Source organism: Anser anser, assembly GCF_964211835.1.
Source record: "Anser anser genome assembly, chromosome: 15".
In the NCBI taxonomy this organism is placed as follows: domain Eukaryota; kingdom Metazoa; phylum Chordata; class Aves; order Anseriformes; family Anatidae; genus Anser; species Anser anser.
Genome location: NC_139736.1, coordinates 11,759,256 through 11,773,422, shown reverse-complemented (window position 1 = coordinate 11,773,422; position 14,167 = coordinate 11,759,256). Strand labels below are relative to the sequence as shown.

The 14,167-nt window shown below is 39.9% G+C and overlaps 1 protein-coding gene across 9 annotated transcripts in view; it reads left to right on the top strand.

Moving 5' to 3' along the window:
* Positions 1-14,167, top strand: part of CREBBP (CREB binding lysine acetyltransferase) — a 94,290-nt gene that overhangs the window by 48,521 nt on the left and 31,602 nt on the right. For 3 of the 9 annotated variants that reach the window (XM_083800856.1, XM_083800852.1, XM_083800850.1), the window contains 10 exons: positions 4,462-4,704; positions 5,326-5,425; positions 5,886-6,032; positions 6,493-6,610; positions 9,209-9,401; positions 9,583-9,636; positions 10,516-10,640; positions 11,194-11,382; positions 12,865-13,281; positions 13,922-14,101. In XM_083800856.1, the coding sequence (XP_083656982.1) occupies positions 4,462-4,704; positions 5,326-5,425; positions 5,886-6,032; positions 6,493-6,610; positions 9,209-9,401; positions 9,583-9,636; positions 10,516-10,640; positions 11,194-11,382; positions 12,865-13,281; positions 13,922-14,101 (1,766 nt within the window). The remainder of the gene's footprint in view (positions 1-4,461; positions 4,705-5,325; positions 5,426-5,885; positions 6,033-6,492; positions 6,611-9,208; positions 9,402-9,582; positions 9,637-10,515; positions 10,641-11,193; positions 11,383-12,864; positions 13,282-13,921; positions 14,102-14,167) is intronic. The other 6 variants (XM_083800853.1, XM_083800854.1, XM_083800858.1 and 3 more) reach the window with 4 other exon arrangements.

The window sequence follows — 14,167 nt, the reverse complement described above, 5'->3', positions numbered from 1 at the left end:
AATAGGGTGAAGTCAGGAGAAAGCTCGATCAAGAGAGTAAATCTGAGACAACCAATTTTCATCTGAAAATGTCACTTCTAAGAACACTGGGCCAGAAATTCCAGGATGTATAGACTGAGGGATGAAGGGTAGGAATTGGATATGGGAAGAGGAAACAAGGCTGAGGGAGTAGGTGGTTGAGCATGGACAGAAAAAGAAAGGAGATCTGGACCCAGAACATTTGGGAACTCGCCAGTTGTAGAGAAGGAAGGAGGGCGTTGATGCACGGGGAAGTGTCTGCTCAGGAAGAGTAGGCAGCAACTTGTTTGCTGGAGCCGATTTTCTTTGAAAACTGGAAATTACATCTAGTTTGGTCAAGTCTTACTGTCAGTGACTGCCTGTGAATTCTGCAAACAAAATGTCCTTTTTTTCCCCTGCTCTTCTAGTGCTGGAAATCATACTGAATGGTGACGTACCGGCTATCAGTTATTCCACTGAGCCATATGATAAATAGTTAGACCACAAATTAAAAAGTTCCATTCGTTGACTAATATGATGCTATACTGTGAAGGCTTTTAGTTTAATGCTTACTAAAAAAAAAAAAGTTTAAGTGTTGTTGGTGTGGTAAAGTTTGATACTGACACTTCCTACTTTGAAGTTGCTTATGTAGTTATCTACTCCGTTATTTGATCCATGAGGTAGCTTTTTAATCAGACAACCACGTACAGTTACATTTCCTATACCTGCCTAATTTTGGGTGCAGGACAGGCTTGTGCTGAGGTGAGTCAAGGTTACCAGCAGAAGTTTTGCTCTGAACTAGAAGGAATATAACACGGAGAGTGAGGAACTGCAGGACAACAAATTTGGACGCTGCCGAATGAGCTTTAGTTCCAGAATATGGAAGCAAAACAAACACTGTAGAACAAACTTCTCCCATTTATTATTATTTATTAATATTTATTAATGTTGCTTCCAACGAGGTGGTCGAGTTAGAGAAGTGCTGGGCATTCATGGTTATGATGGCAGTTGGAGTCTGTATGTAAAATAATTGCTATTCACCTGCCTCTATAAAGCATACATGCAGTTACATTAAGTCAGCGTCATCTGCTTTGCACGCTGAAACAGGATCCTATAGATAGTGCTTGATCGTTTCAATTACGTCCTAATGCGTGTACCCAGGAAGGGTCTAATCAGACTGTTTAGGAAGTTCTGAAGCTGCTTAACTTCTGCTTGTTTGAACTTTCACTCTTAAAATATATAAACACATGAGTTTGTAACAGAAGCATATGAAGCTTAGTTGTTTTTAAAGGATTTAGAATGCAAACAGTTCTGTACAGACCTGTCTTTGCATGTACGGTTTCTCATATGAACTTATCAATGTCTAAAACATCAGTTAATGAAAAATCACACTAGACATTGCTCCATGTAGTAAGTAGGCTAATTTGATAACTACTGTTTGTTTCAATCCTGTAATTATTTTAATTGACTTGATTTCCTCTGGTATCTGCCATAGAAAGAGGACTGCATTTGCACTTGATCTGTCCAGTATAGAATTTAATACCATCTTCCTCCATTTTCTTGCTGGACAGATTGAGATCTTGTCATGCATTCATATGAAAATAAAACCATGAAAATAGAGAAAACCCCTTCAAATTCCTGATTTTCCTGATTCCTGATTTTCTGAAAAGACTCAGTACAGTCTGTTATTGAGTTACAAAGTAGAGAAAAGCTGACAGCAGACAGAGCCGCTTGTCTCCGCGCTGTGTGTGTACCGCTACTTGTAAGCATCTAGTCTGTAGTAGTAAGTCCTGTAGTAAGATATATCAGATTAAGGTATTGAAGTAACATTTGGCTGTTTACCAACTTCTGGGAGTTTTGCCTGCTTGAGTAGGTATGTGCACACATGTGGAACTCCTTGGAGATCATTGGTCTTTTCAAATTGCCTGGGTGCTGCCTATGCTTACCTCTCACAGCTTGGAGTGATGTCTTGTTGCCAGGGTGGTGGTCTTTTTCTGTGGAGGAGCACAAGGAATGGTGAAACACTTGGCTAACCTCTGTGTGGTGACTAGAAGCCTTTTTCCTGTTCACAAACTCCAGCTTCGTCTGTGGTTGTTCTGCCATATCCACAGAGATTTGCCTTTGATTTACAACCAACACAGAAAGCGTATGTGTTTTTTGTCATAGATCTTCTGGAGAACTATCGTCTTTTCTTTAAAAGCTGAAGTTTTTATTAGCTCCTGAAGCAATTCACAACAGCCTCTGAAACCTTGTGGATTCCAAAGAGCCACAAGTTTTGTGCTATTTAACATTCTTTTAGAGGCTCCCTATTTCTGGGCTTGCACCAGTATAAAGGCATCTTTCTCTTAGATTGCACAAGCCCAGAGGGTATGTGCAAATCCAATAAGACTAAACAATTTTGTGTGTCTTAAGGATTTCAGAAGTAGAGAAATCCTGGAGAGATAGAGTTCATTTTGGTTTCTTTGACGGAAGACCTTCTGGAAGTATTAAACTGAGCTCCTTCGGGAAGGTTTTTCTGAATAAACAGAGCATCCTCTCTGCCTGCGCTGGGTTTCAAGAAGCTGGTCCTGCCAGAAAACAAAAGTAGCTAATGCATGTTAGAGCTAATTAGTTCCTATTTCCCATTGAACAGAGGTCTAGTGATCAATTGACTTGTGATCGATACATTGATAGCGATGGTACATAGTGGCGGAGGGGAGTTACCCCTTCTCTTGCACAGGGTAACTGCAGGGGAAGTGTTCGGTGTCAGGGCCTCGCCAGCGCTGGGGAGCCTGCCTGGGAGAGGGATGGAGGGAGGGGGGGAAGGCTGGAACCTTCCTCGGGGTTGAAGCTCTCAGGTTTTTGGCCAGGGTAGGTTCTTCGGAGTCCGAGGGTTGTGCTCATGCTGCGTTTTTTCCATCACTTGGGAATTCGCACACTCGCTCTCTTTAATTGAACTTTCCCTTAAAAGAAATAGACATCAGTCAAGTTTCTGTCTGTTTTTAAACTCAGTTGAAAATGATCGGTGAGTTCAAAAGCTAGGTGTGTGTCCACAGAATGTAAGTATGCCTACTTCCATGGTAGAGCCGGCATTCAAAATGCCATGGAAATACATGGGGGGAAAAAGCTGGGGGTGTCTTCTGTGGGGCTTTTTATTCATAACGATTAGGAGGGGCATCTGGGACAGTTTTTAGAGTTCTTCAACAGATGAGATGGAATTGAATTCCCATCCATGGAGGGAAAAGTCTGGACTCTGATGTCTGTGGGGTTCGTTTTATTTGTATTTTCTCTGTCGGATAGAAGCTGAAAGCATGTGCATTTCTTTCAGTCATTCTCTCGGTTTCCATAGTGGTAAGGATTTAAGAAAGTCTTCAATGCTGTTAATGTCTCAGAAGGCCTGTATTCCCATTTTTTTTCTAACTTTGTGCCTCTCAATTTTTTTTCTAAAAGTGTTATTGTTACTATATTAAAAGCTATCATCGTTGCTATAGTTAGGTCACAAATCTGTAGCGCACATTACATGTTTAATAATTTGGGGGGGGGGGGGGGGGGGATGTGAAGTATTACTTTTACCAGAGCCTCAGTTAGCACAGTGCAGTGTCTCCATAGTGAAGGATATGCTCTGTGTGTCATTTGCTGTGGAACATGTTATTACTTGGAGTGGCAGCTAAAATGAGGACTGGAATACAGATTTTTATTCAATTCTGTTTTAGTAAAAACTACTTTTCCCTACAGTTTCCATTTCCTGTCTAAAATAGAAATGACTCTTCCATACATCTGTGTGGTGAGAGTGGTCACGTGGTCATGGTGGTCATGTAGGTTAATGAGTACCTAAATATCATTAACTAAATTGTTTACCAAAGCCTGCAGCAGACTCATCCCCTTTCTGACTTTCCAGATTGTTTCAGATTCTGTATGTACAGAAGCCTATCGGGGCTCTTCATCTCTCTCACTTGGGTTTTAGGCTAACTTCTTTGGCCTTCAGGGGATTCATTTAGCAACTATTCAGAATAAAAATTCCTACCAACAGAGTTTCAATATTACCTTTGTGTCCAAGGACACAGTATTTGTGCTGATCCTGAATTCAGGATCTTTGTTCTGGATGGAGCCAAATATTTTGACCTAAAATGGGATTGGTGGGAAGGAAAGAAGTAGAGGAATTGATCTTTTTTTCCTAGTAGACTGTTCCAAGTAGACTGTTTAACCTTATATTGGAGCCTGTACTTTATGTATATTGTGGTAATTATGGGCTTATCTGCCTAAAATTTACAGCACTTCTTTGGACTGTATGTATTAGTTGCTGTTGTGGTTTCTGTCCTGTAGAATAAAAGACTGAGTTTTGCACTTGGCATCTCAGGTGTCGTTCAGTCCTTTGGCACAAAAATACATACCGTATAACTACACGCATGTTCTGTTGATCCTTGGGATGATATTTTTGATTGTCCTCATAGATTTTCAATTTTATATTATCCTTTCTTTTTATAGCCCTTTTAGGGTCTCCAGCTGGTGGAATGCAGAATTCCATTGGTTCTGTTGGAACAGGCCAGCAGAATAATCCATCGCTAAGTAATCCTAATCCGATTGACCCCAGCTCCATGCAACGAGCCTACGCTGCTCTTGGACTCCCATATGGCAACCAGCCCCAAACACAGTTGCAGCCCCAGGTACAAGGCCAACAAGCAGCACAGCCTCAGGCTCACCAGCAAATGAGGACCATTAATGCTTTGGGTAAGTGGAAAATATACCAAGAAAGTAAGGTGTTTAAATAAACCAAACTATGGATTTTTTAGGACAAACAGTATTAGACTAGTGGCTTTCTGTTCGTGTTGATTAATAACTTAAAATGAAACTGTATGTACACTACTGTTCTTTTACACCTGAATATTAGAAAGCTTTGTATATATTTCTTCGGCCAAATGGTAGTAGTTTTAGTTCCTTCTAAAATACAGTCCATAACTTCTCGTTTTTCTAAGGTGATTAAATAGAATTCCGTGAGGATTTTGGTTTGTTTAACAAGTACTTCACCTGTTCTAGCAGACTATTCTGTCTCAAATGCTAGTTTATTTCAGGAACTTAATCGTTATTATCTTTTTACCTTATAGTGCTAGTAGCAAGAGTTTGTGAACTTTAAGTTTTCATAGATTAATTTTTTCTAGGAAAAAATGTTTATACTAAAATTAGCTTATGAAGTAGCGATGTATATATGCACCATAGTAGATACTATTATAAAAGTGCATATCTGATACAAGGTTTCTTTTCTTAATGAAGTGTGTCCATAAAGTGTAGTTTTGTGTTTTTATTGTCAAAATTGTGAACTGGGTACCAATGATGTTTAATTTTGTCCTAAAGGAGCCAACCAGATGAACCTTCCCACAGGAGGAATAACAACAGACCAGCAAGCTAGTCTAATTTCTGAAACTGCTCTTCCAACATCCCTTGGGACAAATAAGTAATGCACACATTTTCATTCTTGCTCATTTAAACATCTATTTACATGCTTTATGAATGTAAATAAAGAGAATACTTTAAAAACTAATTGTATTGCTGCTTGAAATGTTCAGTTCCATCTTCAGCTACATTCTTATTCACTGTTTCAATTCTACAGCTACCACTTTGTCCCCCAAGAGATTTCCAGAATATTTAGTGGTTTTAAAGGAATTCCCAAAGGAAGAGTATTTTGTATTTTTAAATGCAGAAATACCTTAACAGTTGTGATTATTTATCTTGTCTCCTGAGCTTTGCTGCTGCATGCTCTGTAACTTGTTGATATCAGAATTTCATTTACAGAATGTTTGATGCAATACCTAGAATTGACTAAAATAATAACTTAAAAACTACTTCAGGCATCAAACATACCACCAGACTTTGCATTCTTATACTCTAACAGTCCGTTTTCTTTTTTGCTTTAGCCCACTAATGAATGATGGCACAAATTCTGGCAATGTTGGAAACCTCAGCTCAATGCCAACGGCTGCACCTCCTTCTAGTACCGGGGTAAGGAAAGCATGGCATGAACATGTCACTCAGGACCTGCGCAATCATTTAGTGCATAAACTGTAAGTATTCACCAAGACCGCATTTTTTCCTGAATGTTTTTAAAGAATTTCAATATTGCAGTTCTATTATCAAGCTGAAAAATTGTTGAGGAGGAGGTTATCAGTAGTGGTTCTCTTGACGCTGTTCTATTGAGAATGAGCCACTGTCTTTAACCCTCTTCTTCAGTTCATTCCTCTTGCTCATTAAGGGGTGAGGTAGGCAGTTCATATGGCTAGTAAACTTGTTCTGCTGTACTAAACAGGGGTATTTAGATTCTAGACAGTCAAACCTCACATTCTCTCACCACTAAATTAGCTTTAATCTTGTGGGGAGTAGTACATTATAGATTTTCTTAAACAATTTTGATAAACATTTACATCTCTGTGCAAAGGAATGTGCAGAGTGAAGATCATAAAGCTGCATAGTATTATTAATTTTTCTCTGAATAACTTCTCGTTTATTCTTTCTCATCTACTGTAGTGTCCAAGCCATCTTCCCCACTCCTGATCCAGCAGCACTGAAGGATCGCCGCATGGAGAACTTGGTGGCTTATGCGAGGAAAGTCGAAGGAGATATGTATGAATCTGCTAACAGTAGGGTATGTTGATTCAGTCTGGGTATTCAGCATATGTTCAAGAGCTGTAGTATCACAAGTCTAATAAGCATAATGAAAACCAATCATGGAGAATAACTTCACTTTTCTATTGCTGAAGAAAGTCATGCTATCTTCTGTTACAGCATTTGTGTAGTCCCATACTCTCTGGTTAACATCACTCTGAACTAATCTGTCTCCTTCACGTCTGTGAAAACAAGACAACATAGTCCTAGCCCTGTTTGCATTCACTCCCGAAAGTCTGATTGACGTGCATTAGACTTTAGAGTTCTTGATGTTTCCCTTACTGACTTTCTCCTTTATGGAAGTCTGCGTAGGTGGTAGTTTTAATGCCTCTTTACCATTGGAGGTTTTGTCTAGGACTCAGTCCTGTTAAACTGCTTACCTCTTACCTGCAGTGTTGGAATAATTTCTCTGCTACTCAGCAGCATTGAGAGTGATTTGGCTAAGACAAATAGCAGTTTCAAGTCTCAACAGAATAAGAAATCAGTTTGCCTGTGTTTATACTGTGCATGGGAAACAAGACGGAATTACCTGTTCATGAATTCTTTGTCTGCAGTGAGGTGTCAGCTCAAATCTGTTACTCAGAGAACAAAACCCTGTTGATTGACACACAGAGCATACAATTTCTTTATGTCACTGTGGTACTTCCACCTTAAAGGAACCACTCCCTGAAAGTTTTCATCGGGTTAAGACCATGTTAGTAGTACCAGTACTGATAGCTAATGAGATCTTACCTGATCAGAATCTTGAGGTCCTTTCTTTAGATACGGGTTACCTAAAGAGAGCAATCAGTGGTGTTAAAGGTGATGCTCCTCTCAGATTAGCTCTCAGAAGAGCTGAAGATAGAAGCGAGTTTTGTTTACTATAGGCAGTGGCTATACTTGTAATGCTGATGCTGCGTCAGCATTGGTCAGTGGCAATATAGTGTCCTCCTTGTGGCTACCCAGTGGTTGTTTATCAAAGAAGACTGAGTGTGATTAAAAGTGATCACCCTTGAGCACCCTGGTAGGTTTACAGAACAACTTCAGAGAGAATTTCAAAGATGTACATAAACATCTCCATATGCTGTCAGTATGAATGAGAGTAGTAGACTTCTGGTTATAAAATTAGATACCTTCTGACCTCTATGCCAGACAAATACTCAGAAGCATCTCAGCACCACTGAAAACAGCTGTCAGAGCCTCATTGCCAGAGATCTCCATTATAGGAATTCATCTAATTTATTTGGCTCCAAAGCAGCAAATTTGGAAGAAGGGGGTAGTTAAGACATTCTAAACGATTCCATGTGGTATTGCATCCTTTTTGAGAAGCATCACTTCTACTTTGACATTGAAAAATAGATTAGTATGAGGTGTCAAACTGCTTATTAATATGCTCTTCTTGTAAATACAGTATTTTTCAGGAATCTTTGCAACGTGGAAGTAGCACAATCTTAAATTTACTAGGAGGAACTTGTAGGTGAAGTGTTTGGAGCAGAAAAAGGGATGGGGCTCTAGCACCTTGAAACTGGACAGTGGAAAGTGCCTGTATTGATGGATTTTTGAGATGTTTGGAGGAGGGAAGTGATCTAGAAACAAAGCTCTATATTATAACACTGGGCTTTCTTAACAAGACTCATGAGGGATACCTATCTCATCCTGGTTTTCTGAAGTGAATCAGATTGTGCTGTAACAACAAATTTTAGTCCAGTTTGAAGATGAAATGATTGTGGGACAAGTATCACTCAACCTTTGCTCCATGTACCACTGGGTTTAAGAGCACTGGTGACCCCACAAAAGAAACGTTGTCTTGGGGTTTTGTGTTTTTGTTGTTGTTGTTGTGAGTTGTTGGGGGTTTTTTGCCTTTAGCAGGTGCCTAGTCTCACACACTTTGCAGATGTGTCCGGCAATTGCTGGCAAGCAAAATTGTCTCCTTTGCTGTGCACTGTGACTGCCTTATTTGATCTGTTGTCAATGTGTATTGAGTAAAATGGATTTCTTGTCTTGCACAGATGTAGTGTTTAGTTGTCTGTGCCTGTGGACTATTTTTTACTGATTCCTTCCATTCCTCTGGGGTTTTGTTTGTTTTTGTTTATTGCCTGCAATGACTGTTGGTAGTCAGACTCTTTAGGAAAAGTGGCTCCTGTCATTATTTAAAAATTGATCTGTCCTTAACACCTGTCTCCTGAAGTTCACATAGAATGACTGTATTTCTGGGGATATCTTTTCTTTTGTCTCTGGTTTAGCTGAAATGCTTTTATGAAAACATTTAAAAATCATTAATGCTTAGAAACTAAATCACAGCTTCCTGTTGTTTTTTGTCCAAGCAACAGAGAAGCTGCAGTCTTCTGCTTTGTCTGCTAATCTACACGGTGTAGATGGGGTGAATAGTCATAAAGCCAAGTCTCATGTGTTTTCTGGAAGCTTGGTTTTGCTTATCTGCATTAAAGCAGTGATGAGACTGTCTCAATTTAACAGAATTTTGAAAAGAAACAGTTCTTGTTGAAATAGGCAGGTTCATTTAAAAAAAAAAAAGGTAGGCTGCATGAGTTTGGTCATTGCTTTTTTATGCTTGATGTTGAGTGCTATCCTTCTTTTTTAGGATGAATACTATCATTTATTAGCGGAGAAGATCTATAAGATACAAAAGGAGCTGGAAGAGAAGCGGAGGTCTCGTCTACATAAACAAGGGATATTGGGAAATCAGCCAGCCTTACAGACGCCGGGACCTCAGCCCCCTGGCATCCCGCAGGTTGCTGCTGCCATGGGCCAGGCACAGCCCGTGAGGCCTCCCAGTAAGTGCTTCTGTGTGGGGATGAGAGCAGCCAGGGAAAACAGAAAGAGGGACAACAGCTTTTTTTTCTTTTTATTTTTTTCCTTTGGCTATAGCCCCACACAATTTGTGTCTTTGTGCACTTAGGCTAATCTCAAGTTCATATGTTAATCTTTCTTTATCCATTCTTGTTTCCCTTGCAGATGGGCCTATGTCCATGCCAACCGTGCCTATAAGTCGTATGCAGGTTTCTCAAGGTATCTATGTCTTCCTCTCTAGATTGTGGGTACGATATAAACCAGTGGGGGAAAAACCTGATTGTCTGCTTTTCTCTTGGAGTTGTGGGGGGGTAACTACTGGGTCTCCCTTTTTTCAGCATCATTCTTGTTGTTGCTTTGTGATGGGAGCTGTCTCATTGCATGTCTACATGTACATACTAGACACTTTGCTAGCACCTGGGAAGTAATTCAGTCGTTTCAAAAAGAGGAGGAATACTGTGGATAATCTGTCCTTTAAAATATGTTAACTTGGGGGGGGGGGGGGTATTAGCATGTTTTTATCAGTTACTTAGCCCAATATATACCTGTAGCTGCAAATTTAGCACATTAATCCTGCACATCCTACAATCTGTGTAACTAATGATAGGTATCCTCTCAGTTTCTCATGCAAAGTGCATTAAAAAGGCATTCTAGCTTGTTGATAGCACTGCTGGTTTGCCATCACTGATTTAGGATGTGGGCTACACTGAGATGCTTCAGCTTCCCCCAGGAGAGTATCCACAATTACTTTATTTCAATAAATGATCCTTTGGTGTTATATATAAATAGCATCTTGTGTGTACAGATCATCCACTCTCTTCATCTTTTGCATTTTTTTTAGACACCAAAAGGTGTATTCCCCTTAACTGACGTTCTTCTAAAATTTTTGCATCCTGATTTCTCTCTTAAGCCAAATAATTTGAGCAACATTAAAGGAACATTGACACGTTCCTTCAACATTAAACGTGTAGACGTTCCTTCAACATTAAACATGTAGGATGGTTAAATTTTAGTCATAATAAATGTGAATGTTAGAGTATACGTAGATAAGTTCTGATGACTTGTTCCTAATGAGTTGTTTTGGGGGTGCATTTGCAGGAATGAATCAGTTTAACCCCATGTCCATAGGGAATGTACAGATGCCACAAGCACCCATGGGACCCCGTGCAGCTTCTCCAATGAACCATCCTGTACAAATGAACAACATGGGCGCTGTTCCTGCGGTTCGTACTTCTTGCTATCAAGTTCTTCTCAAAATTGGTTGATTACATTTAGCGGTGTTAAAGCTGTTCTGAAAAGGCCATGTCACAGAATAGTGCTGTAAATTGTAGGATAATTTCATAGAAATGTACCAAGCCTGTCAGGATTCCTTTGAGGTATCTGTTTTCACTATTTATGTGTTTAAAAAAGAGTCTTTAGAGAGAGAGATGCCAGAGTTGCAATGTTCTCCAGCTGTCTGTGGAAGAGCATAGTTCTTTCAGGAACCTGTGTCTGTACAGTATATATGCTTTCTTTATTCTTCCATGAAAACATGTTTTTATTCTTCAGAAAAAAGTATAGTTTGAATATTAGATGTATAAAAATAACTCCCTCATGAATACCATGGAAAAAAATGCTAATGTTATATGCCTATGCCCACTTCCATTTGCTTTACTGAAGCCAGTTTTGCCCTTTGTTTTTGTCCTATCTTTGGGCTGATTACTTTGAGGGTATTTTCCTTTGCCTTGCTACATGATAATAAAAGTTAATGGATTTAATTTGGGTGTTAATTTTCAGATGGCAATGTCTCCTTCCCGAATGCCTCAGCCACAGAACATGATGGGAGCTCATTCCAACAACATGATGGGTCAGGCTCCTACCCAGAACCAATTCCTGCCCCAGAATCAGTTTCCAGCACCCGGTGGGGCTATGAATGTGAACAATGTAGGCATGGGTCAGTCAACAGCCCAGGCAGGGGTGGCACAGGTAAGATACATTTTCTAATACTTGGGTTAAATACTCTTAATTATTTTGGTCTGATTTATTTTGTTTGCGTATCTTTATATGCATTGTTTATTGTAGTCACTCCTAACTTTAAGGAATCCTGAGTTACACCTTCTTTCTCTGTGAACTCTGAACAGGTTTATATAAACATACCTACATATACTAACATGGGGGCAGTGCCCTGTAATTCCTGGTGTAAATTGTAAAAAATGCATGCTGATGAGATTTTTAGGGAGATCAAAAGTTAGTTTATGGGGCATTCATGAGCATATGCTTTTGTTTTTGTGTGGACCTTATTAGACAACTTTAAATCAAGAATTATAATAAAGTGGTTGGGGAAAATCTTTTTAAATTTGTAACCTCACTTCTGAGCAGAAAATGTTTTTTAACAGGTAGACTTTTTTGTTGCAGTAGTGGTCAGTGAAGTAACAGCTGTTTATGATGACAAGGTATATGCATTTCTGCAGGGAGATGCTTGCTTGTTTTTTTTTTTTTAGCTCACTGTTCAAGTAAAGTAGGTTAGTTGGGGCCTCCGCAGTTCTCTAGTACAGCCCAATCCTCAAATGAGAGAGAACTTAGCCCTCATAATCTGATCTATGTCAAGGTTTGATTATCTTCAGGATGGAGCGTCTACAATTTCTTACACACCGGTTTGGTTATTTTACCACCTTTGTCATAGGAAAAAAAAATCCTAATGCATTTAATTTCTTAAAACTGACTATATGCAGGCAATGTAGAAGCAAGTTTTAAATTTGAAATCTCATCTGCAGGAAATTACTAGTTGATGATAAGGATTTCTAAGAGTAAAATATACATCTGAGGGTAGTGTTCTTTTTTATCACTAGTTATTTGATGCAGTTTTTAGTAAAACAGTTTAAAAGTCTGTGTATGTCCAGTATACTTTATTGTTGCTGGTCTTGAAAAAAACAGATCCACCATTTCCTTCAGCATCTGGATTAGTCTAATTGGAGTTTAAAAGATCAAAGAAAAAAAATCCACCTACTTTAAGTCTTGCACTGCGTGATAGGGCAGGCATTAAAAGTGTTGAGCTGTTTTGCAGAGCAGGGCTGCTCTAGAGTCCTGGCCTAAAATGTGTATTTGCTTGAACCATTTTGTATGCAAAGTCTGAACTTTGCCCAGCTAATGGTATGATTTGGAGTTTGTCTGCCTGCGGGTTTCTGTTTTACTCAGAGATCGCGAGGATTCCCTTTCTGTGCCAGTAGTATTCAACTAAAACAATACGTGAGGCACATCTAGGTCTAGGAGCAAGGTCTTTGACTAAGAGCTGATAAAAATGATCAGAGAAGTCAGAGCATAGTTATCTGCAGTAGCACCACTTGTTTTGAGGTGATTGCGTATTAAGACTTGTTTTAAAGATGACTTCAGTGCTGTGACTTAAAGGGTGGGTGTGATTCCCAGAGTCTGGGGAGTAACATGTGTCTAAGAGACTCTCTCTCACTCTAGCAGGGGCAGGTTCCCAGTGCTGCTCTTCCCAACTCCATGAACATGCTAGGACCACAGAGTGGTCAGTTATGTCCACCAGTGACCCAGCCACCTCTACATCAGACTACGCCACCTGTGTCCACTGCTGCTGGGATGCCACCTATTCAGCACCAAACACCAACTGGAATGACTCCTCCTCAACCAGCAGCACCCACTCAGCCATCAACACCAGTCTCATCTTCAGGACAAACCCCTACACCGACCCCGGGTTCTGTTCCAAACGCAACACAGACACAAAGCACACCTACAGGGCAGACTGCAGCACAGGCTCAAGTTACACCGCAGCCTCAGACCCCAGTTCAGCCCCAGTCTGTGCCAACCCCGCAGCCACCCCAGCAACAGCCAACATCTGTGCAGGCACAGCCACCTGGCACTCCAGTAAGTACCAGAGAGTTGCATTTTTTTTCTTGTGTAGTGGTGTTCCACATGAGTCCTCCCTATGTATAGCACCATGTTGTGAATGTATAGAGCCTGTATTTTATATGGTTGTCAATAATAGCTTCTACTTTAGAGCAAAGGGTTCGTTATTTAGATGTGTAAAAATGTGCATTCAGATGTTCTTGGCATTGTTTGAAGGAGGGGGGCATAATGAATGACTTCAAACTGCTCAAAGTAAAAATGGCAGCAAAGTGTGGAAAGATGAGGAATAACAGGCCTAATATTATATTTGGCCTTGATCACAGTCAGTCTTTCCTGAACATACAATTTGCATAGGTTTTTTTCTTTTAAGTTTTAGTCAGGAGGAATGCACATGTCAAGGAATGTACCGTGTTTTACTGGGCAGGTGTTTTCTCTGTAAAAGAAGCCTCTTTGGGGCAGAATTCTTCCTTGGCTTCTCCTCTGTAAAACAGAGTTACTGAATGTGTTCTATAGCAACTTGACTACAGTGAGCTCCTATATCCATGTTCTGCACTGTTTTGGAATATCATCTCATGTCTTTTTTGTGCTGTTCATTTTTTAGTAAAGGAAAATATTTCTATATATGCAGTGTCTTTCTTTTGTACTGTTTTTACAACAGCTATCCCAGGCAGCAGCTAGTATTGATAACAGGGTCCCCACCCCTGCCTCAGTTGCTAGTGCTGATACGAATTCCCAGCAACTAGGACCAGATGCACCAATGCTAGAAAGCAAATCAGAAGTTAAAACTGAAGAAACTGAGCCAGAGACTAGTGAGACACAAGTGGAAGCTAAGACTGAGGTAAATGAGATTCTATACAGCTTAACTGAAAGCAGTGATAGATATAAAAGCACTTAATGATGTGTC